This window comes from Rhinopithecus roxellana, chromosome 6 (genome assembly GCF_007565055.1).
Source record: "Rhinopithecus roxellana isolate Shanxi Qingling chromosome 6, ASM756505v1, whole genome shotgun sequence".
NCBI lineage: Eukaryota > Metazoa > Chordata > Mammalia > Primates > Cercopithecidae > Rhinopithecus > Rhinopithecus roxellana.
In genome coordinates this window covers 149,449,431-149,475,193 of record NC_044554.1, presented here as the reverse complement: position 1 = coordinate 149,475,193, position 25,763 = coordinate 149,449,431, and the positions used below count along the sequence as shown (strand labels likewise).

At 42.1% G+C, this 25,763-nt stretch overlaps 1 protein-coding gene across 2 annotated transcripts in view; it reads right to left on the bottom strand.

Annotated features, from left to right (window-relative positions):
- CHN2 (chimerin 2) overlaps positions 1-25,763 on the bottom strand; it is a 328,566-nt gene that overhangs the window by 30,637 nt on the left and 272,166 nt on the right. For both annotated transcript variants that reach the window (XM_010371360.2, XM_030932394.1), the window contains exon 7: positions 4,551-4,628. In XM_010371360.2, coding sequence (XP_010369662.1) covers positions 4,551-4,628 — 78 coding nt within the window. The remainder of the gene's footprint in view (positions 1-4,550; positions 4,629-25,763) is intronic.

Sequence of the window (25,763 nt, the reverse complement as noted above, 5' to 3'; positions counted from 1 at the left end):
ACCTGCCCAGTCCTGCATAATCAATCACACATATTAGTGTGAACTTATAGCTACATCATAAATCTGATTATAAAGTATAACATATACTCTGAATAAGAACCAGCCACAGCAAACAGACACTTCCAACTTACTATTAAAAATGGAAGCTTACCAGCTATTTTAAAGTTTTTTGGTGCCTCTTTTAATGAAGAAATGCTTGGTAAAGATAAAAGACAAAGAATAACTAAATTTCACCACTTTCTATCAGAACAATGAAGCATTAAGAAAATCCATGAAAACTTTACTTTAAAGATGTTAAAAATCAATAGCCATGGAAATTAGCCGTTGTGCCTGGACCAAGGGGTTGACACTTAGGAGCAATTAGATTACAGCTAAAGACCTTTTTTCATGGACATAAAAATCTTTAATGAAACTGTAAACTTTAACATTACTGACAATGCATCCTTTAGGTTGAGGCTAGAGATCCTTCCTATTGAGGGTTTCTGAAAATGTCAATTACAGTTCCTGTAACGGGTTGCATTGTATATCCCCCGAAAGGTGTGTTTCACTCCTAACCCTGGGTCACTGTGCATATGACCTTATGTGGAAACAGGCTCTTTGAAGATATAATTAAGATGACATCATACTGGATTAGTATGGGCCCTAAATCCCATGGCTGGCAACCGTATAAGAAGATGACAGATGTACAGAGACACACAGAGAAGGCTGTATGAAGATGGAGGCAGAGATTGGAGTGGTGTGTCTACAAGACAAAGAATGCCAAGGACTGCCAGCAACCACCAGAAGCTAGGAGAGAGCTGCAGGGCAGTTTCTCTTTCAGAGCCTCCAGAAGGACCCAACCCTGCCCATACCTTGATTTCAGACTTCCCAGCCTTCAAAATCATGAGCAAATAAATTTGTGTTGTTTTAAGCCACCAAGTTTGTGGTCATTTGTTATGACAGCTTTAGTATAAAGTACTTTTTAAAAGCTGGGAGAAAAATGTGTGAAATCTAATCTAAATCATCTAAGTCATCCATTTACTTTTTAAACAAACGAGGGATATAAACCAGTATTGGCTACAGGATGGAATACATTCAAAGAAATAACCACTATCAGGCTTTATTTCATTCTCTCTTACATATAATTAATGAGAGAAGAAGAAAGAGATGGTAGAAAAGAGACAAAAGAGAAGGGCATGAAGAAGAGAGGGTAGAAAATAAAAAATAGAAAAAGCTAGACATAAAAATACAAGTGAGAGGCACGAAAAGATAATAATAGATGCTAACATCAAATGAATACTTACTAGGTGCCAGAGACCATGGTAAGTGACTCGCATGTATTCTTTAAACCTCACAACACTCCCATTTTATAGATGAGGGAACTGAGGCAGAGACAGCTGAGCTCTTTGGAAGTACATGGTGCGGCCAGGAGTACTACGTGGGCTAAAGCTACCTCAGCACTGTGCTAAGTGTGGGGAGGAAGCTGAGCAAGCCTACTCCTGGGCCTCTGGGGTTGGCTGGCCCGAAGATTTTCAGAGCTCAGCCATAAGGTATTATTAGGTGGACCATTCAAAAGAGAGCTGTTCCAGTTACAGCAGAGTGCCTCTTTAAATCAACTACATAAACAGAGATGCAGTTATAAAACGAGCTAAATAACCGAGTGGTTTTTCTCTTGACAAACAGTTTTCATTTTAGAGAGAAGTGTGTTAATTTCACCATTCCTCCAGCACATACCTCTCAGTGCCTAGTAGGTACAAGTAACCTAGGAAATCCAGGCTTTAAGTGAGCAAAAATTGCATCAGCACACAGTGTTGAAAAGTATACAATTACTGCATGCGATGAGGCGCAACTGTCCTTTGGTTCCCAAAGCTTTTGTTCTCAGAGCTGAATTTTGCTTTGTTTAGACAAACTTTGTTTGAGAAGCAAAGGCAGTGACTGTGAGCTTTCTGAGAGAATGGAGCACAAGGTCCCAACTTAGGGAATGTTGGGGGTTTCTATTCATTCCTCTTGACAAAGCTCCTGGGCAGAGCAAAGGAAAGGGCTTTTTACCTGGGGTAATAGTCCTGACTGGGGCAAACAATCTTGTTATGGGGTGAGAAGACAAACTCTACTGGCAGATTCGAATGGCAGGTAGGAGGCCTCTAGATGAAAGTGCAGGCAGCACCTAGCAAAACCTATTGGCTGATGAGCATGAAAATGTGATTATTTGTCTTTTTATTGATTGCTTACTATATGCTATGCACATGATAGCCTTAAATATTAACCTGAATTACAAATCAAGAAGGCTTCAGAATAAAACCCATTAGAAGTTAATGTAAATAAAAAGCCAATGTAAAATTAAGGTCTGAAACACAAATTCCAAGCAGATGGCAGGGACACAGGATAAGAAATTTCTTCCTTTAGTTCAGTTCAGTGGCTTGTCCCTAAAAACCTGTCACTGTATTTATAGCCTGAGTTTGCTTTTTGAATGTTCTTCCAAAAACCATGTAAAGTTTCCACCTAGAGTTAGTTGCGGGTGAGAAGTGGGGAGATTGAGGGTGGAAAGGGCAAGGAAGGACAAAGAGGATGCCTCATCCTCCCCTGCACTCATTCTTAAGGACAGTGGCACCAACAGTACCACTGAATGCCACAATCAACTGTCACAGCTACTTGGGGTCTGCTAAGTTTCAAAGATATCTATTTAAAACACGGAAGAGAAACGCTCCTGTCTGGCTTGTGTACTCCTCTTGAACAACTTCTCTATTTTGTGCCTTTTCTTCTTTCAAGAGCTATAACAGTGAATAGCTATTGAGTTTTTAAGCAAATACTAAAAGAGCTGTTTTCCAGTGATAAGTAATATATTGTGTTAGCAACGGTACTACTTAAAAAATAAGATGTAACTATCTTTTTGTTTTAAAATGTCTTAAGATTAATTTTCCATTCAGGGATCTAACATTAAAAGGACTGAAATTAGTTTTGAAAATATCAACTATATATATTTGTGTGTTTTTAACACAAGGTCAGACACAGAATATACATGGACAAGCTACTCCATGCAAACATTATTATAGTACAGAATAATTCCAATTTCTTAAAGCCAAATGAATTGGAATTTTCAAGAAGAAGAAAAAGCATTTACAAGTCCATGAAGATCCATCCTCTCATCACTAGTAGTGTATCCACAGGATGCAAAAAAATCAAGGATTTCTGCTAAAAATCAGAAAAACACTTTCTTAAGGCCAAAAAATTTAATGAGGATAAAAATGGAAAACAGAGTAAAAAAAAAAAGCGGGGGGAGGCAGTTAATGCTCCAAATTAGACCTGTCAATATTCAGTGATGGGAGAAATATGAAAAGCTTTGGCATAGAAGAGGACCTATGAAATGCAATTCTTCACCCTAATGCTAAGTATGTAGGGCTGTATAATTCCATTCCTCAGTTCAATTATAGCATGCAAATGCCTGAGCTGCTGGCTTTCTAAAAACAGATGCAGGAAAACAGACCAAACTAACACCAATGTACATTTAATAGATGAATACTTGTCCTTAGAAAGGATCGGAAAGCAACAGAATAAAATCAGTTTTCCTCGTCACCTCTGACAAAAGGGTTATCTAATTCCAAAAGTCACTTGGGTTGCTGACCCTAAAGGAAACAAGAATTTTTTTAAAAGAAGGCAATTCACATTTTGCTTCTCCTGCCTATTGTTTTCTTCCTGGGTCCTCCCTCTCCACTCTCCCCAGCTTTCAAACTGCCAGCTTACTTTTTGGGGTGAAGCCTCTAACTCTAACCTGTCTCTCCTCCCCTCAACTGCAATTCAAGCTAGACAATGTGGCATCAGCATCCCTTTCCAGCCCTTCTTGGAAAACACTTGGGCAAAGGAAACAGGCCATAATTTTCTGATGGCAGGCCCCTTCTACAAGTACCAGTCTGCAACGAAGATAGCGGTCTTTCCAGTTTATAAATTCACATGGGAAATTCCACTTAACCCCCCACCAGGTTTCCAGATCTTTTTGTTTGGTCTGGTGAGCAGGATAAAGGCTGTGACCAAGGGTGCCCCCCTGTTAGCCGTACCTGGAGCACAAACAAAAGCTTCTGGATGGCATCTCCTGTCATTATTTGATTTCACAGCTGTCTACGCATAAAGGAAAGGAGTTAGCATCACTGAAAACAAAAGACAAAACACAAAACGAGAAACAGGCAACTGTTTTCCCTTGCTCGGAGACAGCAATATTCTTTACTGAGTGGAAAAGTACTGCTCAGCTCCCAGCAGAACATCTCTGACTGAGAGAGACTGGGCATGCTCTGTGTTTATTTCACTGGACATGGGAACGTGAAGTGGCAATGGGCCCAATTCTCCAAAACTAAGTCAACATCCAGATAAGGTGTTTCCAGGCATAAGCATTGAGGAGACTGCCTTCTGAGGTCTCCAGTTTGAACTGATAGAAAGCACAGGTGTTAAGCTTATAGCTAAATGTGGAAGCAAAGGAATTCGTTGTCTCTTGACTTTACAATCAGAAACCCGACGGAAACTATACACTGTACCTTTCCACCTGCCCTTTTGTAACAGAAGAAGGAATGCAGAGGCTTGCTTACCTTAAAGTTGTGTGTCTTCTCATAGTTGAAGTGGTTGTCGTTGTGTGTGAGGGCTGCTCTTCGAACCAGGGAGGAGATCTGTGAACAGGCAAAGAGTTTGAGAGGGGGCCAAAGAAAGCCGCCTTTGACACCCACCTTCACCCCCAAGGCTACGGCCAGCAGTTCTTGGCGTTTCCTGCCCTGCTTAGACTTCCGAACCACAGCACACTTTTTCTCATTTTCCAGCCACAGTTCTTCAGAGAACATAGTGCCTGGATCCCAGATCTTTCTAGTTTCCTCTGCAGAGCGCAGGAAGCCCCGTGCCGTCAGGATTTTCGAACCGCAGCTAATGTTAGGCGGCAGATTTGAGGCAGCTGGGTCCTGTCTGCAGCAGCCTCCGGCATGTGACCTCAAAGGCCCAGTTTGAGTGATGGAGGGGGCTCGGCTTCTGAATAAGGACGGGCCTGTTTTGTGCTATTTCTTAAGGCCGACGTGTGCCTGGAACAATAGCAAACATTCATGTGCACAGCAACCCCCAGAAGCGGTATCCAGTCAGCCACTGAGGATTCAGGGAGGCAGAGGCCGGCAGCTTGCTTTCTCCTGCCGCGGCACATTGCAAAGGAGAGGTCTCCCCTACTTATTAGCACATTTTACACTCAAACACACCAGCGCACATACACCCCAGCCAGCTCTGATATTCAAAGTGTGAGGCTGCATCCAATTAATCTGGGGCTCTGAACCCCATCCTGGGCTGAACTCCAACAGATTAAACCTTTAAACCCTGATGATTGTTTAATCTTATAGGGGTAAAGCCTATGTCTCTTTATTAAAAATCTGCCTTAGCACTTGAAAGCTTAATTTGTATTCTTATGCATGCATTAAATTAGAACAGTCTGAGTACCAAATGGGGTATCAGAGGAGAGCAAAGCTTTTCTGCTCTGAGTTCTGCAAAGTTGCAGAATAAGAGGCAGGATGTCTTGCCCCAGGACACTCCCTGGGCTCTCCTATCCTTCCTGCACGAAGAAAACTCTGCTCAAACCCACCCAGACAAGACAATATTCCTTACCTAAAATCAAAACATCATAGTTGCTTTTCTTTTCAATAAAACATCTTCAATGTTCATTCTGTTAGTGCCCAAGCCTATAAAAATGTCCTCCTTGCTCTTAAAAGCATCATCTGTTTGATGGTCTCCCATGACCCTAATTCTTTAGTCCTAGGTCTCCCCACGAAAAGAAGTAGGGAAATCCTGATGTCTTGGGAGTACTCCTGACTCATTGGTGAAGATTAATGCAGCTAATGCCAGACAGTAAAATTAATGCTTTAGGAAGTAGAAAACAAGATCTAGATAACTGGGCCTTTATGTAGATGGGCCGTCCTGTCCTCTACTGATACAAGGGCCCCATGCTCCAGCCCCTCCAAGCAGCCTTGTGAAGAGTAACCAAAGATCACTCCTTCCCTTGTGTAATTCTTTATTCCTGGTAATCACCATGATTTTAACTTGCCTCAAAAATTCATCCTCCCATTTCATCCTCGTTACCATCAATAATAACACCCAATTTTTATGTTAAGCTATTGAGCACAATAATTTACACTGTGTCAGAGGACGTTAGAATGTGTCAAAGGCACTTAACTCATTGAATCTGCAGCATAGGGGTGTGAGAAGCAAGATTTTTATTCCCAATTCTTTTGGATGAAGAGATTGAGGCACTGAGAGGTAAAGCAATTTGCCTAAGGACATGCAGCCTAGTTTAAGTGGCAGAACCAGGGCTAGAACACAAAGCATCTGTGCCAGCGCCCATGCTCTTCAACATTGTGTCCCGCTGCCTCGGTACACCCGTGTGCTGCCTCATCCTGCCATCAGTCCTGACAAATGCTGTATCTCAGATATTGGTTGAGTCTGGCCTCTCCCTACCTTTCTTTCCCCACGTAACTCAGACCCTTGTTATCTCTCCAGTCCACCTTACACATAGCTCTACAACAATCTTCCTAATCTACACATGCTTCTCCATAGCTTAACTGTGTCCTGGCATTGCTGGTTTTTCATGAGCTGATCCTAATGTACCCAGCTCATCCTATTTCCCTACACTCCCCTCCACAAATCCTACAACATCTCTTCTGTGACATACTTAACTGCTCACCTTGATAGCTTGCTCTGTTCTTTAGAATATTCTAGCATCCTTTCAACATATCTACATATTCACCAACATTTACATTCTAACTCTAATGTTACCCTTTCCAAAATGACTTCCCCAAACTCCCCATTGTAGGCTGTGTCCTCTGAAATCCCATCGTGTTTTATCCACATTGTTCTGATTGCACTTGTCACTTTGTCTGTATTATAGTGACTATAACAGCTCTTATCCCTGCCACACTGAGAACTCACTGTGACATGCTCTATGCTTAATTCACTTTTGTTTCCCCCACAAATATGTCTAATAAGAGTCCCTGCCACAGTAGACACTGAATAAATGTAAGTTGCTAGAAAGCACATGTACATACAGGAAGCCAGGGTTGTGGAAGAAGGTGTGCAAAGATGACTGCATGGTGTGGGGTCTCCAGTCCCTCCTGAGACCACCCATTCACTGCCTTGGCTTCCAGAGACAAGGTTTCCTCCAGGGGTCTACCCTCTTAATGAGCTTCACCAGGCCCCTTGGCCCCTCTTCCCACTGTCTGATTCTGAAGTACAACTGCTATGGCAGGGATTAAGTGAAGGCTTGGCATACCTTTGCAGGGCTTCCCATCCTTAGTCTATAGGTAAAAAGATGGAGAGAAGCAAAAAGGGTCCTTTCCCAACCTTCACTGCTAGCAAAGCAAGAGAGACCTTTCGATGGTGAGCCATTTGTGTAAGGGCAAATTCTGTGATATGGACTGGACTAATGACACGAAGATACCAGTTTTAGAATCTGATCAAATTAATGAAGGAGACCACTACTACTCCTGCGGCTCATCCTGCTACAAAATAACTATTTACATGGAAAGTGGGCAAAAGAATCTCCTCCTTTTGGTCTGTGGGTGGTTGAATACAATGAGATTTAATAATTTTTCATGTCTGTGCTTATATGTATAACAAGTAATTTTTATTTCCATTTGTGACAGTGATTTCTTTTTCAGCTATTGATTCAATAGAATTTACCCAAACACAAGACACATTCAGACAAGTGAAGGAACCACACACCATTCCCTGAGGATGCTTCTTTACAGGGGACTAGAAGTATTCGCCTTTGAGCAAGCATTACTGTGAGCAGTGTGGGTGACCTCAGACCACCCTCTCATTAAGGGAAAACTGATTACAGTAATCTCTTGGTGAAAACGTCCCTCTGAAATGACCCCATCGCACAGAGCTCTTTTTTATCTCAACTCCTCAAGGGAAGCTCCTTGCCTTGTTTTCTATGCTCCGTAATGTCTAATACAGTGTTCTCTATACACAGTGGACATTTAATACATTTGCTGACTGTCTTCTTCTAATGAAAATTTCTGCCTGACCTGTTTTAATATATACATTCATGAGATGAAGCACATTTCCCTACACGGTCTGTTTGAACCAGGGATTCTCACTGGAACGAATGGTCTTTTGGGCCAGATATCTGTTGTTGTGGGAGGTTGTCCTGTACATTGCAGGGTGTTCAGTGGCATTCTTTGCCTGTATTCACTAGATGCCTGTAGAGCCCCTTCCCCCAAGTATGATAAAAAAGAATGTCTCCAGACATGGCCAAATATTCCCTGGGAAGCAACGCTGTCTCTAGTTGAGAATACTGGGCTAAATTAATAACACAAATATTAATATTTATATCATGCTTACTATGTGCCAGGTATTATACTCAGCGCTTTGCATACACACACACACACACACACATATATATATTTTCATTTTTATTGGTTTTTTTTTTTTTTTTTTTTTGAGATGGAGTCTCACTCTGTCATCTAGGCTGGAGTGCAATGGCGCGATCTCGGCTCACCGCAACCTCTGCCTCCCAGGTTCACGTGATTCTCCTGCCTCAGACTCCCAAGTACCTGGGACTATAGGCATGTGCCACTGTGTCTGGCTACTTTTTGTATTTTTAGTAGAGATGGGGTTTCACCATGTTGGCCAGGCTAGTTTCAAACTCCTGACCTCAAGTGATCCACCACCTCGTTCTCCGAAAGTGCTGGGATTACAAGTGTGAGCCACAGCACCCGGCCCACTTTGCATATTTGCACTCATTTAAGATTTAAAACCCTATGAGGTAGGTACTGCTATAATTACCCTTATTTTACAGGGGAGGAAATGGAAGCTGAGAGTTTAAGTGACTTGCCCATGGCCACATAGCTGGTGAGTGGTAGAATATAGGCACAACTAACTGAGTCTATCTTTTCCCAAAGCCCTGAAGAACAAGTGTCTTTCCTTCTACTACACTTAACATCAAATTTACCCTTTTAACCATTTAAAAATGTAAAATCCAATGGCATTTAATGCATTTACAATGTTCTGCAACGATCACCACTACCTAGTTCCAGAACATTTCATCACCCCAAAATGAAACCCTGTACCCGTCAGTTCCACTCCTCATTCTCTTCTCCTCCCAGCCTCTGGCGAACACCAATCTGCTTTCTGTCTCTATGAATTTGCCTATTCTGGATATTTTGTATAAAGGGAATCATATAATATATGGGTTTTTATATCTGGCTGCTTCTTTTTTCTTTAGATATTTCACTTAGCATGTTTCAAGGTTCATTTATGTTGTGGCACGTATCAGTACTTCATTCCTTTTTTGTTGCTGAATAACAATCCATTGTATGGATATACCGCACTTCATTTCCATTCATCAGTTGATGGACATTTAGACTGTTTTCACCTTTTGGCTAATTGTGAACCATGCTACTAAGAATATCCTCATACAAGTTTTGTTTGAACGCTTGTTTTCAGTTCTTTTGGGTATACACTAAATCTAGGCTTTTACATATTGTTTAAACAGTCTCTCATCCCCATCATATTTACATTAAAAAATATGCAGTGGTTGAATGCTTGAATTACTGTCTTCCCCATTATAGTCTGTCAACGAGTAGCAGGTCTGGTGTTCCCTGGATTGGTTTTTAAAGAGGAGACGTTAGTTCTCCCTGAGCCCACTGTGAAAGCAGGTACTACTTAAGATACTTTTGGAAGTAGGTGGGGCTATAAATAAATGGTGACATAAGCTCACCACTTCCTTTTTTCTTCTTTTTTTGATGAATAAAGGTTGGGATTCTATTTTCTAAGCCCTCTCACTGTTCTTCTTTCTCTCTACAATTAGGATCCTGGATCCAAGAAGGAATCAAGTAATGAGAAGGCAATGAGAGGTTGTCAGATAGAGACAAGGAGGAAAGACCTGGGCAGGAAGACCTGGGAAAATGGAGCCCTTTGGGGTGTCTGTGGACGTATAAAGTGCCCAGGAAAGGAATGGTAGGAGAGAGACAAATACCCCCTCACTATGCTGGCTTTAATAACCTAGCATCATAAGCCCAGAAGGGACCTTAGAGGTCCATCTAAGCAATGGCTCCTCCTCCACCTGGCTTCAGGCAGGACCACCTCTCGACTTCTAGGGAACACAACATTGTGCTTTATCAGTACCAATTTCTAGAGAAGGTGATTTGCCACCAATCCACAAGCTTTCCACAAACTTCAAGTAAATTCCAGTGCTACATTTTAAGGAGGGCTCATTGAAAATGTCATCATTAGTCCCTGGATGTCTCCCTGTATTCCAACCACAGTGTCTGTGCTGCCGAGAGCTCTACAGTTCTGTTTATTGAGTCTGAATCTTCCTTAGGTATTGCCCGAGCTATACTCCTATTCCAAACACTGTCCTGCTGTTGCAGCCTCCTCTGCTTCATGGCAGTGCATGAAATGAAAATCAGTATTAGGAATGATGATGAGGGTGTGGTGAGGAGAGTTCTTTAATATCCCACTGGTGTTTGTGGGATAAGTTGGAGATCGATCAAAAACCGGGAAAAGTTCATGTGCATTGATCCAATTATTCTATTTCTAGGATTCTCTTGAAAAGGTCTTCAGACTAAGATCTAGATAGATAGATAGATAGATAGATAGATAGATAGATAGATAGATAGATAGATAGATACAGAGATAGAGATACAGATATTCATCAAAACAATATCAAGAAATGTGAAAAAGCCTAAACAGTCAATACAGGGGAAAAGTTAAATAACTTATGGCATATAAATGTAATAGGGTATTATGGAGACATTAACAAAGACAATTAAAAGAACATTTAATGATGAGAAGATTTGCCTCTGATATAATGTTAGGTGAGAAGTAGGCTCCTGAGTCATCTATAGTATAATTCCCAGATTTGTCAGTAAGTATATACAGAAAAAAATCAGAAGAAAACACACCAAAATACATTCAAAATACATTCAATCAAACTGCTGAAGATCAGCAACGGTTACCTCTGAGTGGAAAAATTTTAATTGACATTTATTTTCTTCTATATTCTTTTCTGTTTTTTTCGAGTTTCCTACAATGACTATGTTCTTATTCCATTATATAAAAATGATTTTTAAAGTATATTATAAAACTCTTATTAGATTTAGTGTGCATGGATGATAAATTCTGAACCATTGAGCTTGTCTAATCCCTCCTCCGGATTTTTACAGGGCAAGAGACCGAGAGCCAGAGAGTTCCACAATTGCCTCTTATCACAGAGCTATTCTACAACGAAATCTGGAAGCAGATCCAGACTTCGGCTTCTCCTGCCTCACACCTGCAGGCATCAGAACCCCCGGAGGGCTTGTTAAAACATACTGAGCCCCAGAGTTTCTGGTTCAGTCAGTATGAGATCAGGCCGGAGAATCTGCATTTCTGATCGGTACACAGGTGATGATGCTGCTGGTCTCGGGACCACACGTTGAGGACCCCCATTTTATTTTTCCACTGAACCTGTGGGCCGCAGCCTTGCCTGATAATTAGAACACACACGCACACACATGCACACACACACAAACACCTCATGCTCAAGCTCTACCTCTACCAAATTAAATCCAAATTTCTGGAGATGGGGGATGGGCTGTAAAAATCCTCCAGGGGATTGTAACGTGCTCTTAGAATTGAGTGTGACCACACTAATCTCAAGTGCTTCAGTTCAAGGGGATTGTTAGAAAAGATGAAAGTATGAACGTAGTCAGCGCTATTGACTAAATCCCCTCCAAAGGAATTAATATTGTTTCAAACACAAAATGTGATCATGTTTCTGCTCATGCTCACCCCACACCCACCTCCCATGATGCCACTTAAAACCTCCAGAGACTATTTAAGGCAAAGGCAAAAATCCATACCATGCCCTGCAGGGGCTTGTGGGGTCTGGCCCCTGCCACCTTTCTAGCCTCGCTTGCCACCACTTTCTTGCTGTTACCCTAAGAATGTATACACACATCTATTAGTATGATTTTAAAATTATGATCTAGGGTCCTCACTAGCCTGCTACCCTCATGAAACAGGCCCAGAATCAGGTCTCCTGAGGTTTTTTCCATGGAAGTCCTTGGCACCACATATGTGGCAGATTGGGGGTGTTGGCTGCCCACAGCCCACTGACACAAAGACTCATTCCTCCTCTCTGTTCTTAGAGAAATTTTACAAACATCTAAAGCTGAAAAATTATTTTTAACCTACCTATAAAAGAAGAGTTCTATTAACTCTTCTCTGGTGACTAGCATGATGCCAACATTGGCTTGACACTCAGGAAAGTTTTGTTGCAGAAAACATAAACATGCTCATTTTTCAGCAGCTCTCTGTCATCCTTTCCTTCCATCAGAAATGATTTCGACTCTTATGAAGAGTTACCATGCTTTTTTTTTTTCCCTTGGGCCATTGGCTCATCCCTGCACATATGTCTGGGGTACTGGTGTTGGGTGATGACCCTGGGTGTCCCGTTATTTCCTCAAAGCCACAAAATGTTATATCCTGCCCAGATCCAGGAACACGCAGCAAAATGCTGCAGCCATCCGTACAGCCCTGGATGGTGTGGGAAATCTATACTTTCCTTTGTTTTCACGTCCTGTGGGTCACACTGAAATACTTTTAATGGTTGGCTGGTGGTATATTAAGTGTATGCCTACTACCTATTTCTGTGTCTAATATGTGTGTGTGTGTGTGTGTGTGTGTATACATATATATATATACACATTTGTTTCGAAAAGCTTCTATGGGGATTTTGAGGGGACTGGTGGATAAGGAGGTGCGGTGATGTCCACTGTGGTTTTTTGCTATGGTACTGTGGATCTGGTTCTCTATTCCTTTTCGGAAGAGAAAAAACTAGAAATGCTAAGTGAAATAAGCTCCAATTGCCGAATGATAATCGAAGGTGTGGTTTTCTTTTTTCAACACTACTAAACCCAGCCTGCTTGATCCTATGTACTTTGAACCCTCTCACATACTGCCAAATGAATCATCCTTGCCCTTCCTAAGAACTGCCCTGTTTGTTATATTCTGTTTGTGGCTTTCACTCCTGAAAGAGGAGGAAGACAACAAAGACACATAACTAAACGCAAACACATTACTATGGCGCCAAATAAATGAGAAAGACAAGGGTGGGACCTGCCATCTTTCCTGCAATTGGGCTAGTTCAAGCTGTATAGTCCTGGTTTTATTTGAGGCCATTTAAGCATCAGGTGTCAACGATTAACCTGGCTCAGTCCTAAAACTGCTGCTGACCTCCGAACCTGCTGCATTCTGATCTGAGACAAGGTTCTTTGTCTCTGATGGCACACCATGCCCAGCTGCCATGCTGATTATTCTCCAGGGACAGATGGTTACTCTCGATGTGAGAGACACACAAAAGTGCCGAAGGAACAGTCTCACTGCCCCTCCTAGAATGCAATCCACTTCATTCAAAACAGTCACCATTCACCCAAACGGAAAGGCCTGTATGTACACTGAAATGAACCAAAGTACCTTGTTTAGCAGCAAATAAGTAACCTGATGCTTCTTGGGTTGGTTGATCGTGCAATGCTACAGTTGCCGTCCTTCTCACGTGATACCACCAGCTGTTCTGCTGAGACTGATGTCAAAAATTGTGGCTAATTTCTGATGTTTCTCACAGACTTTTTAGATGCAGAAATAAAAGATACTTCACCTCATAGAGGAAGACTTTGTGTTGCATTAAGGATCTTGCACATTTCAACACGTCATTGTTATTATTCGCTTCTGTGTTTTGTTTTGTATGCAGTTTTTGAGAGAGTCAATATTAACGACAACATGTTTTAACATCAGAGTGTAGTAATCCATTTCCTTAAATACGAACTTTAAAAGTCTTAGTCCAATTTCTCAAATGCTAAACTTTAGAAAGTATGGTAGGGTTGTTCTTGAGAGAATGGAACATTTGTTAAATCAAACTCCTTAAAACTTTTGTAAAACGAAGATCCAAGTACATAGTGTAAAACCTAAGGGAGAAGCAGGTATTACAAAGTTCCCAGCTACCATCTTCCTCCTTGTCCTAGATGACTTTCTTCTCATATTCCATATTCATTTGCTTTTCTCTGTATTTTCCTTGCTGATATATGACTCAACTACCCACTTCTGGCCAAAGAAGTAAGTGTCCCAAATGACTGACATGTGGGTTTTCCTACAAAAGTCAAGACACTCAATTTCTAGCTTATGGCATCAAACTGCAATATGGATGTTGGGTGTCTTTCTCAAACTCCGCTCACTCAGGGGAGCCTGGGAAATCCCTGCAAAAGGCCAGATATTTGCCAAATTGCATTTTCTTGTCCACTACTTTCTTGTCCAAATTATGGCAATTTGCAAAGCAGCACTACAGAATGTACCAAACATAGCTTCTAGCTACTCCTTTACCAGGTTCTTTGGTCAGCAGTTGGAGTAAGGTGCACCTTTATCTACAGGAAAAAAAAACCAAATTAACCAGTTGTTTTCTCCATGTGAACTGTCCCATGTTAAAAACAACCAAGATACCTAAGAGACAGGTTTTCAAAATTTCACAAATAAAAATATCTCCAATCCCTACTCTGCTTTTTACAGTGAACAGTCACCCAAACAAAACAGTCCTTGACACCACTCACAGCTGTGCAGCTGATACTGCTCAATATAGTTCTTGGGGATATTTACGAATGCAGTAGTCCTGAAACATGGATATGCTGACACATTCCAAAGTTAATCTAAGTTTATTTCTGGTCTCCTGTGTGAGTGGTGGCTGGGATTTCCAAAATCCACAATTGGTCCTTGTATTTGTGTTTGGGAAGACTAGCCCTAACAAGCATATGGCCGTGTCGTCCCTTCCCAAATGGAAAGTCAGAGTGTGTGTGACGATGCAGACACCTCTCAAGCCACTCCCTGCTCTGGAAGAGAGACTGTCATGCTAATGAACAAGTGTAAATATTCCAGGGGAAGACAGTTCAGTCTGAAATGACCACATGCAATTTGGCCTATAGCTCTGTTTTAATGCAATACAATTATTCTTTGATATGTTGCAAACACAGCTCCTTCATTCCTTCCTTCCCTCTCTCCCTCCCTCCCTTCCCTCTTCTTTGATATGTTGCAAACACAGCTCCTTCATTCCTTCCTTCCCTCTCTCCCTCCCTCCCTTCCCTCCTCTCTTCCTTCCGTATTTCAGCAAATAATTATTGAGCATCTATTATTTATCAGGCACTGTGTTAGGCCAGTGAGATAGAACAGGGAACAACTACTCTTAGAGAGTAGACAACAAACAAGACTAAGAAGTACATTACATATTCTTTTAAAAAGTGTTGGGAACCATGAAGAAAAACAAAGCAAGAACACAGGATAGGAAGTGATAGAGAGGGAGGTTACAATTCAAATCAAGGTGGTCAGAAAAGGTCTCATGAGAAGGTGACATTTGGAAATTTGGGCAAATATTGGCCGGAGATGATAGGTGAGCCGTGCTTAAATCTGGAGGAAGAACATTCCAGGCAGAGGGTACAGCACATGCAAGGCCATGAGATAGGAGCAATCATGGGAGACTCAAGATAGCAGAGATCAGGAACAGCTAGAGTGGTAGGTGCTCGAAGGTGAGGAAAGGGACCTAGGGCCTTCTGGGAAAGAATGGGACTCCCACTTTCACTCTGAATGACGTGAGCAGCCACTGCAGAGTCTTGAACAGAGCTGTGTGTCATCTGAATGACTTTACAAAAGCATTGCTCTGCCTGCTGTGTTGATGACTGTAGCGGGGCTAAAGTGCATGCAGGAACATCAGTTAAAGGCTACTGCAGAAATTCAGCTAAAGGATAGACAGTGGCTTGGATGAGGGTGGGAGCAATGGAGGTGATAAGAAATGGCCAGAATCTGGATACTGTTTCAAGGTAAAGTCTACAGGATTAGCTGACAGGCTGGATGTGAAGTACACACGAAAGAAAGAATTCCAGGTAATGGTGCAGTTTTGGGCCTGAGCAACTAGACAGAATAAGTTTCCATTAAATGAGATGAAGAAGACTCCAGGAGAAGCAAGAGTGAAAGAGAAGGCCAGCTGCTCCATTTTGTGTATAGGAACATTGAGACAGCTGGACTTACAAGCCTGAGGTTCCTGGAGAGACAGATACCAGAAATCTACTTATGGGTAGATGAATTTTAGAGGAAGAGAGTTGTGTAGATAGAGCAGAGCAAAGACCCCAGGACTAGGTTCAGGGACCTCCAACCATCAAGAGGTCAGTAAATTGAGAAAGAACTAGTCACAAATGAAGACAAGGAAAGCTAACACTCATAGGACAGGTATGATGGGGAGTGAGAAAGGACCACAGGGGTTAGCAATATGAAAGTAAGTGATCACCTTGACATGAGCAGTTTCCAGCAGCAGTTGGGGGAATCTGATTGCAGGTGTTTTAAGAATGGGAGAAGAGCACTTGGATCAGAGACTACTGTAGAGCCAGTGCTGGGAATACCGGGCAGCCAAGCGCTGCCATCAAAAGAGTGGGAACAGGTGGGATCCAGAGTTGGCTTGTTTCTCCTTTTAAAAAAGAAAGAAAGCTACTGAGATTTCCCTTGTCCATCATAAAACCACACCCCACGTAATAAAGAGTCTGACTCCATTTTTATTGTTTGCTTACTGATTGCAAGTCAAGAACAAGGCCAGTGCACTCCCTCCCTTGGTGCTGGTGGAAGTTCAAACCATGCAACCCCTGCTGGCATGAGAATGCTTTCCCAGCTCCGCCTCCTAACCACCACAGAATGCTGAGCCAGTTCTCCTGCCCAGCTCTCTCAAGCCATTGTATGGAACTGCCTGGGGGTCAGTCCTGCTTCCCCAAGAAAGTCTCATCATGCGAACAATAAAACTTTGTACATCCTTTTGGTGGAAGTATGGCATCATTAATCTCAATACCAAACCAGACTGGTGGTCAGGGGGGGTCTGTTTGGCTTCTGTGAAGATGCCATGGCGGCCCACTGGAGGTGAAAATCCCCTGAGATAATAACCTATAATGACCCATACCTCCTCCCAGTCCCCGACATGTTATCAGTTCTTAGAACCCAGGACCCACGCTGCAAAGACACGATATTCTTTTGTGAAGAAGCACACATGGTCCCTACCACTTAAAACGTAGTGGTAGTTTCTAAATCTTATTAGAATCCTATCAGCAACAAAATAGAAAAGAGAAAAAACCTAACAGTTATTGAGCTCACGTTGTGCCAGGCTAGTTAACCATTTTCTCATTTATCTGCACAACACTCCTATGCCACTCATTATTACCCTCATTTCAGATATGAGGAAGCTGAGCTTAAGAGACTTCTCACTATGCAAGCTTGCACAGCTAATAACTAGGAATTGAACCCAGAGCAAGCTACTTCCAGAGTTCATTCTCTTAAACTTCATGTGATTCTGCCTCCACTTATCTGTCCCCCACTAGGGTGTAATATCCTAAGAACCCTGGACTTCATTTTCTAATCTCTCTGGTACCAAGAAACATAAAAAGCACTTAGCAAAGGTTTATGATTAATGCGTGTGTCTGCAAACCTCCTGCCGATTTGCCCAGGTTCTCAAAGCCAGTTAGTTGTAGAGTCAGGACAAAAAGTCAGGTCCTTGAACTAAAGGACCAAGCTGTTTCCCCTATGCAACAACAGATCTGATCCATATCCATGCTCTCCCACACTGCACAAGTTAAACAACATGCCCTACCCTACCCGCTACACACAAACACGCATATCGAACAGAGGCAGGAAATTGCCAGACAGCGTACTTTGTTAAAATCATCTTAGGAAGTAATTTCGCCATGTGTATAAAGAGTTTCAAAATATTAATATCCTTTAAGATTCAGTAACCCAATTTCTAAGAATCTATCCTAAGGAGATGGTTTACAGCAACATGATTTCTAATGTAAAAAATTGAATATATTGTGCATGCTCTAACATTAGGAAATAGCTACGTATGTATGACACTCATGCAACAATAAAAATGATGCTTGTGAAGAGTGTACAATAACATGGCTGTAATATGCTTCATAAAAAATGTAGAATACAAAATGATAACCATACTATGCTTACAGGCATATTTAAAAAATCCCAGTGCGTAGAAAATCACTGTAAGGAAACAGAACAATGTCTACCTTTTTTTATCTTTTAAAACTTCTTTAATTATATTATGTTTATAATTGGTATGAGAAATAAAGACTTTGTCATAGAAAAACCAAATTTTTTTTCCCAGTTTTGTTTTGTATTTGAACTAGGAGAAAATGTTTCCCTCAGGGAAAAAATTAGGCAAGTTTCAAACAAAACTAGCAACTGAATAGATCTAAAGTATCAGAGTCTTTTGTGGTCTAGATCTCGCAGCTGGGACACATTTGCAGAAACTCTCAGATGTGCAAAACAAGTGGTTAAATAACTTTATTGGAAATGAAAATTCTTAATCTAGCAGGTATTAAGGAAGGATTCACTTTCTGTGGGACTTAAACTATGCCATTTTAGGGCCTCTGTTGACAGAAATGAAAATCATTCCAAAATGCAAGAGAGATCACTATGACATGTAAAAACATGATTTAGATTAAATCTCTGAAGAAATTTTTATCTTGAGCCAAGAGAACTAAAAGTTTTAAAATAAAAATACTGTATCATGCTGTTCTAATCATATACATTATTGTTTGAAAGACCAGGGGATAAAAGAATAATGAATATTATGTTCATATAACATAGATTTTCTCCAAATAAATTTATCTAGACCCAGAAAATTACATCTCACTATGTAGAGTATAGCTATGATAATTTTAGCTTTGGCCGGCCTTCCTGCCTGCCTGCCTGCCTTCCTTCCTTCCTTCCTTCCTTCCTTCCTTCCTTCCTTCCTTCCTTCCTTCCCTCCCTCCCTCCCTTCCTCCCTCCTTCCTCTCTTCCTCTCTTCCTCTCTTTCTTTCACAGTTTCACTCTGTCTCCCAGGCTGGAGTGCAGTGGCACAAACTTGGTTCACTGCAACCTCTGCCTCCGGGTTCAAGCGATTCTTGTGCTTCAGCCTCCTGAGTGGCTGGGATTACATGTGCACCCCCAACACCTGGCTAATTTTTGTATTTTTAATAGAGACGTGGTTTCACCATGTTGGCCAGGCTGGTCTCGAACTCTTGACCTCAAGTGATCTGCCCACCTTAGCCTCCCAAAGTGCTGGGATCACAGGCGTGAGCCACTGTGCTTGGCCTGTAATATTTCAATAATGATTTGGGATGGAGGAGCTTCCATTTTACATAACTCAAAAGTTTTCTAGTTTAATTTTTGTTTACATCAGTCTTACAATAACATGACTCCATTTAAAATTTTTTATCAATAATGGAAGGTTTCCAGCCGTCTCCTGAAGAGTTGTGTAAGAAGTCGGCACTGTAATTGGCCAGGCGCGATTTCAGTTGGAAATGCAGGGTTCTTATCAAACCTGTGGTCATAGAAATGGCAATTAAACTCTAAAAACGGTGACAAGTTTTTGTTTGCTAAGAATTGCTTGTTAGGAAGACTCTGGAGCTAAGCTGTTCAGGTTAACATTCCTGCTTCCACCCTTCCCAACTGGGTGACTTGTGCCAAGTTATTTAACCTCTTTGTGCCTCACTTCCTCAATGTGAGATGTGTATTGTAATAGCCCATTCCTCAGAGGATGAAAAGTACAACTTAAGTTGTAAGTTGGATATTGCTCAAATCTACAGCTGGCACAATTTTATATAGGTGTGTGCATGTGTAATTTAATGAATAAACTTTCATGATTACACAGATGATGTTTTCAAAGTAAAGCATAATCTTAAGAAGGTGTTGACACCTGAGTTTAGCTAAGACTAAATTTCCTTCATTTAATACAGTAAAAACTCCCTTTCTGACCTGCCACAATTCCTAAACATAAAATCATTTTAATTTGATCAGAATCACCAGAAAGCCAAAGAAGCTGGAAGGATTTTAATCACAAATGGCAGTTCTTCAGAGGCACTTGGCAGAATAAACACGAAGTTGCATGAAAGATGTGTAAATGTAGGCTGTGTCCTGAAATATTCTGATGATATCAGAAGGAAAAAAGGCAAGAAGGGGGTGTGTTTTAGGATGTGAATTTATAAAAACAAACAGAACGAAGGATTAGGTTGTAGCTTAGATTGGTCCTGGGGATGAAAACACGGCTGGCGGCTTTGGTCCTGGACTCCATCTGGCATTGCACTCAAGAAAGAGCCTCCCGTACTCCTAGAGAATGCGAGAAACAACAGCAGGGCAGCCTATGCACGTCTCCGTGGGCTCAAAACCTTCACACTCAGCTTCCTCATCTTGCACATGTAACTGGGTGCTGGAAGCAGATGGAGCTCCCTGTTCCTGTGACGCAGCAGGCTTCTTTAAGAGTTATGAAGCAGAGGACTCATTTCTAAGCACAAACCATCAGCTACATTCAGGAGTCACCTGGCCAGCCTGGGTGTATGAGTAGCCATTTTCAAAGGCAGTTACACCAAATCCAACCTTGATGCTTTAGACACCTAGTTCCAATGGTTCTTAGACTACTCATAGGACACTAAGCATATTTTATGCAGAGCCACTTTTTAAAAATAAGCTCCAGGATACATGTCCAGAATGTGCAGGTTTGCTATGTTGGTAAACATGTGCCATGGTGGTTTGCTGCACCTATCAACCTGCATGCAGACCCACTTCTATATCACCCAGTCCGGTTTCAAATTCATGTTCCTTAAAATATTAGTTGCTCTGTGATTAAATGCATTTCAAAAAGTCAACATATATCACTTTCTTGGAGGATTACAGGGATATCACTGTTTTAGAACCACCAGCATTTTCCAAACTATTTGCAAGGCCAGTGAATACCTATCAGAACTAATGTCCGGGAAATGAATACTTGATACCTCAGGATTGCTGTGTTGATTGAAACAGGCAATATACATAGCTTCTAGTGCCCCCCAAAAATAAGGGCTCAATAAAGGTTCACTATGATTATGTTTAATAGTAATTATGCTTTAAATAAGCTTAGCTAGCCGTCCTGCTGTTCCCTGAACAATGCACACATAAGAAGACTGGTGCTGGTCCTGTCAACAAGTCCTAGGTGACACTGTGGGGAGTGGAAAAGGTTGTTATGTGTCCTTTTTCGTCTATGAGGTAAGTCATTCGGGGCCAGTGGAGGGGGCGATGCCAGTCAAGGTAAGCACAGGATTACTGGTCACACCCGATGGCATAAGGTACAGTTCAGCCATGTCGGTTCCAGGCCGGCAGGCAGGGCAGGAGGCACCACTGCTGGGCGCTCAGTTCCACATCTATACACCAGCAGAGCTTGGACACATCTCTGGTTCTCATGGGTCCCTCAGAGCTGCTATGACGTCTTGCTGGTCAGAGCCCAGGGTGTCATCTGAATCCCAGCATTCCACATTGTGACCTCTTTAACTCGCTCGTGCCAGTGAGTCTAAAGTCCCAAGATCTCCAGGCCCTCACCCAAAGTCTTAATATCCACCCACCTTATTTTCTAAAGCCATGTGATGGATAAGAAACCATCTTCTTTAACAGTCCTTTAGCCCCAAATGACATCTTAAACAATCTGAGTCCACAGGAAACTGCCCTTTTACCCATTGCCCTGAGCACTTCCAAAAAACTGTTGTGCTCTGGTAAAAGCACAAAAGCCAAGATCCTAAGGAGAAAGAGTGTCTGTGGGGTGGGTGGAAGTATGGGGGCTGTCACTGCTTTGGGCATACTTGTGTGGTGGCAGGTGGTTACTCTGTGGTCAACTGCTTTGCCCTGGTTTCCTTACATGGGCTCTGTTGCTCCATTAGGAAAGTTCACTGCCACTGGTCTAGCTGGTAGTCAAGGGTTCCTCTCAAAATTGGCATAATCCAAGAGAAGCATTAAATTCAGAAAAAGAACAGCTTTTTCTTGCCACAATGTTGCCAGCACATTCTAGGGATAATGGAAGGCTGGGGACCTGGTTCTTCCCTCACAAAAAGAAATGATAGATATTAATGAAAATGATGCTCAAAGGGCAATGAAATAAGGTGAGATTTCCTTGTGTTGGAATTCTAGGGTTCAGTTTCTAAAAACTGGGGATGTGGGGTTTCCTAAACAGCTGTAAAACTCTTTTACATTCCTCTGTTCAAGGTAGAGTTGGGAGGTAGGTCTCTTCCTTGGGAACCTGGATAAACTTGTAACTTATTTCTACTAATAGAATATGATGGAGGAAATGCTATGTGATGCCTGAGGTTGGGTCATAAAAGGCAATGAAGCTTCTTCCTTGTCCACTGGCATCTTTGCATTGGAGCCATGAGCTGTTATGCAAAAAGTTCAACTATCCCAAGGCTGCCATATTTGGGGGAAGCACAAGCTGCATGGAAAGGCCTCATGCAGGCACTCTGATTGACAGTCTAGCTAACATCAGTATGCAAGAGCCTTCCCAGCTCAAGTGCCAGATGTGTGAATGAAGGAGATGCCCAATGATTCCAATCCCCAGATGTTGAGTTCCCCTCAAGCCTTTGAGTCTTCTCAGATGAAGCTTCAAACAGCATGAACCGGAAGCAAGCCATCCCTGCTGTACTCTGCTCTAATTTCTGACCAGATAGAACATGCAACCATAAGACAATGGATATTTTATACTACTAAGCTTTGAGGCGGCTTGTCATTCAGCAATAGTGTCCAAAGCAGGTTTTGGTGATATGGCCTATAGCAGCCCTTTCCACTCCTGAAGTGAAAAGGCTAATGTCCTTGAGGACCAAGCACATATGTTTGTTCAGGTTTATGTGAACTCATCAAGTTTTTAAAAAAGAATTAATGCTCAGCAGTGTCATATGTGGCAGTAAGTTTTATGCAGAATGCATTTGTATTTTGGCTTCCTGCACAAACAAAATGTGTATGAAATAATGACTATGTTTTTTCTTTTATGAGAAAAACACTGTTCCAAGTACAATATTAAAATAGGTTAAATGAATGGGAATTCATAGACACAAATGTTTCAGTATATATGATAAAAAAGGTAATTTTTATGTTGTAGGACAACATAAATATACAGTTATAATTTATTATATGTATGTATGAGACACTGCTCTAGGCACTTTGCATCCTATCTCTTCCTTCCTTCCATCCATCTACCCATCCATCCATCCATCCATCCATCCATCCATCCATCCATCCATTCAATCAACCAACCACTTAACCAACAAACCAGTTAGACAATCAAGCAACATTAAGTGGACAATTCCTATGCGTCAGGTTCCGTATTAGGCTCTGGGCATCCAAAGTGAAATAACACCTAACCTCTGTTCTCACTTAAGGTAGTTCATAGCCTAGAAGAAGTGTTGACAGCCTAGGAAGTCTGACATCTCTAAAGCTTTGCTGTGCATCATTACTGTGCTTCACACATGAAACATGAAGGCCCTTTCCTGTAGGCCTACTTTTTAGTCTTTGGCTATTCTCCATATCCTGAGAATATAAATAATTATTGCCTGAAAACAAACAAGTCTTCTGCTCAGTATATAGCTTAAATTTTGACTTTGTATGTGGATAAAATCCCAGTAGGTTGGGATCATGACTCTAAACTATACAGTCCATCTCATCTGATATCATCCTTCTTTGTTCACCTGGCTAACTCCTAGTCATCCCTCCACCCTCCCCTGGGTCTCCCACTCTTTCTTTTGGCTCTATTCACCCTAAGTTCTACATGGTGGTGTCTGTCTTGCTCATCACTGTATTCCTGTCTTTAGCACACTGCCTGGCTGTGTAGCATACAATACATGTTTCTAAATGAATAGAGAAATGAGTCCTTGAGAAATATATACTTGATTGGTTGCTCAAAACATGTGGTTTCCCTGCAATTTATTATGTTGTCCAGGAATACAGATGGAGGAGAATGGCTTCAGTTACCCTACATGAGAACAGAATTGATGATAACCATTTATCCTACACAGCACAAAGTAGAGAAAATCATTATCGTGAGGTGGAACACTATTGTGAGAAAAGACCAGTTACTACTTCTGTTAAGCATCTATCGAAGAAACCCTCTCATCTTACAGATGAGGAAACTGAGGCCCAGAGAAGCGGGGTGGTTTGTCTAAAGTCCCCAAATTGGTAGCAAAGGAGTTGCCTCAGAACCAGGCTTCCAGAATCCCGATCCGCTGTTCTGCTCCCCTGTGCATATGCAGCCAAGGACAGGGCTCCGTTCCCCCCACTAGCAGCCATTTGCTTCCCACCAATACCAAGAGATGGCTCTGTCCAAAGAAGCCACACCTGGAAAGATTCTGGACTCTAAGAATTACTGAGACTCTAATGAAAGGTCCTGAAGCCAAATCAGAGCCCCTCAGATCTTTGCCTCTTCCAACACTTCCCTCATGATCTCTGGCCTTTTAAAACCATCCTCTCCTGGCACCTGTGAAACACCCTTTGTCTGAGCAGCATCTATGTATTAGAAAGCCATAGAACATAAAGACCGGACAGTTTGTATTTATGTCACAAGAGAGCGCTTTGCCTTTAGAAGGGTACCCTCTGAGAAGCTCCCTGCTGGCTTAAGCCAGATAATACATAGGGAGGCACTAACCCAGGGTATGGCAAGTAGTAGGTGCTCAATAAATGTTGGATGGGTCTGAATTTGCCGCCAAATTTCTATTGTTACAAAAGATGATGGGTTTGCCCTTGCCCTCTGAAAGTGGAGCCTGTGAGCAAGATCTATTTGAGGGTCAGTGCAGTATGGGCCCTAAGAATTACCTGGCCAATAACGCAGTGGTTCCCTAACTTTATTCCACATTAGAATTGCTCAGCAGGCTTTAAAAATCCAGATGTCTACTTGGTACCCCAGATCAATTAAATCAGAATATCTAGGGGTGAAAGGCAGGTAGCAATATTTTTTTCTGGCGATTCAATGTACATATGCTAAGGAAAATTTGCTTTAGAAGAACACAAGGATCAGAATTGAGTGTGTGGCTGCTACCTTGGAAAGGGGCAGCCGAGCCTGACTTTCCTGAATGGCAGAGGGGGAGGCAGAGAATGCCTATTGTATTCTATTGTCTTGATGCCTCCTCCCCGTCCTGCTCCTCTTTCCTATTCTCTGCCTCTTCTTGTGGTTGCCTGGTTTCTAATGGTAAGGATAGACAAGTTTTCGGGCTTCCTCCACCACTTGTGGGTTTGCTGGAGTCATGTTCTTGCTTTCTTAGATACCTGAGACTGCCATGCAGTGAGGAGAGGGGGAGACATGGAGCCCTGCTGGGGTACAGGCTGATGTCACACGTGGCCTGCAGTGAAGGTGGTTGTCATAACAGAGGCCCCCGCCTGCTGCTATGGGCTGCTCTGTGAGGCTGGGTCAGCTCCTGGAATTGCTGCTTGACCTCAAAAGATAATTGTCTGTTCCTTCCCCACACTGGAAAATGAAACAGATGTATTTCATCTTGAGGCAACTGTGGGCTCTCCACCTGATCCACGGAGGTTTTATCTCATGAACAACCTGCAGGGGAGGCGAGTTCAGAAAGTCTCATCTGAACTGGGGAGAAGGCCCAACTGGCATGACCTTACCCGATTCCTCCAGGGCTGCATTCGCCTTTCAACCATAAAAGGAAAATTCCAAATGACACAGTGAAAACAAAAGACAGAGAGGAATAGTGACAGAAAGAGAATTAGTGGCAAAAGAGAAAGAAGTAAGGATGAAAACACAGGAGGGAAGAAACGTAGCAATTTTTCCAAAAAACCGACAAGTCTTTGGAAAGACATATGAGAATTTTAAAAAGTTAAACTGTGTGAACCTGAGCCTTTCATAGCCTTCTGAGCGGGAGAATCTGACCCCTGACGCACCGCGTTCCTGGTGAGGTGTGTTGCATAGGACAGAATACCAAAGGATTCCT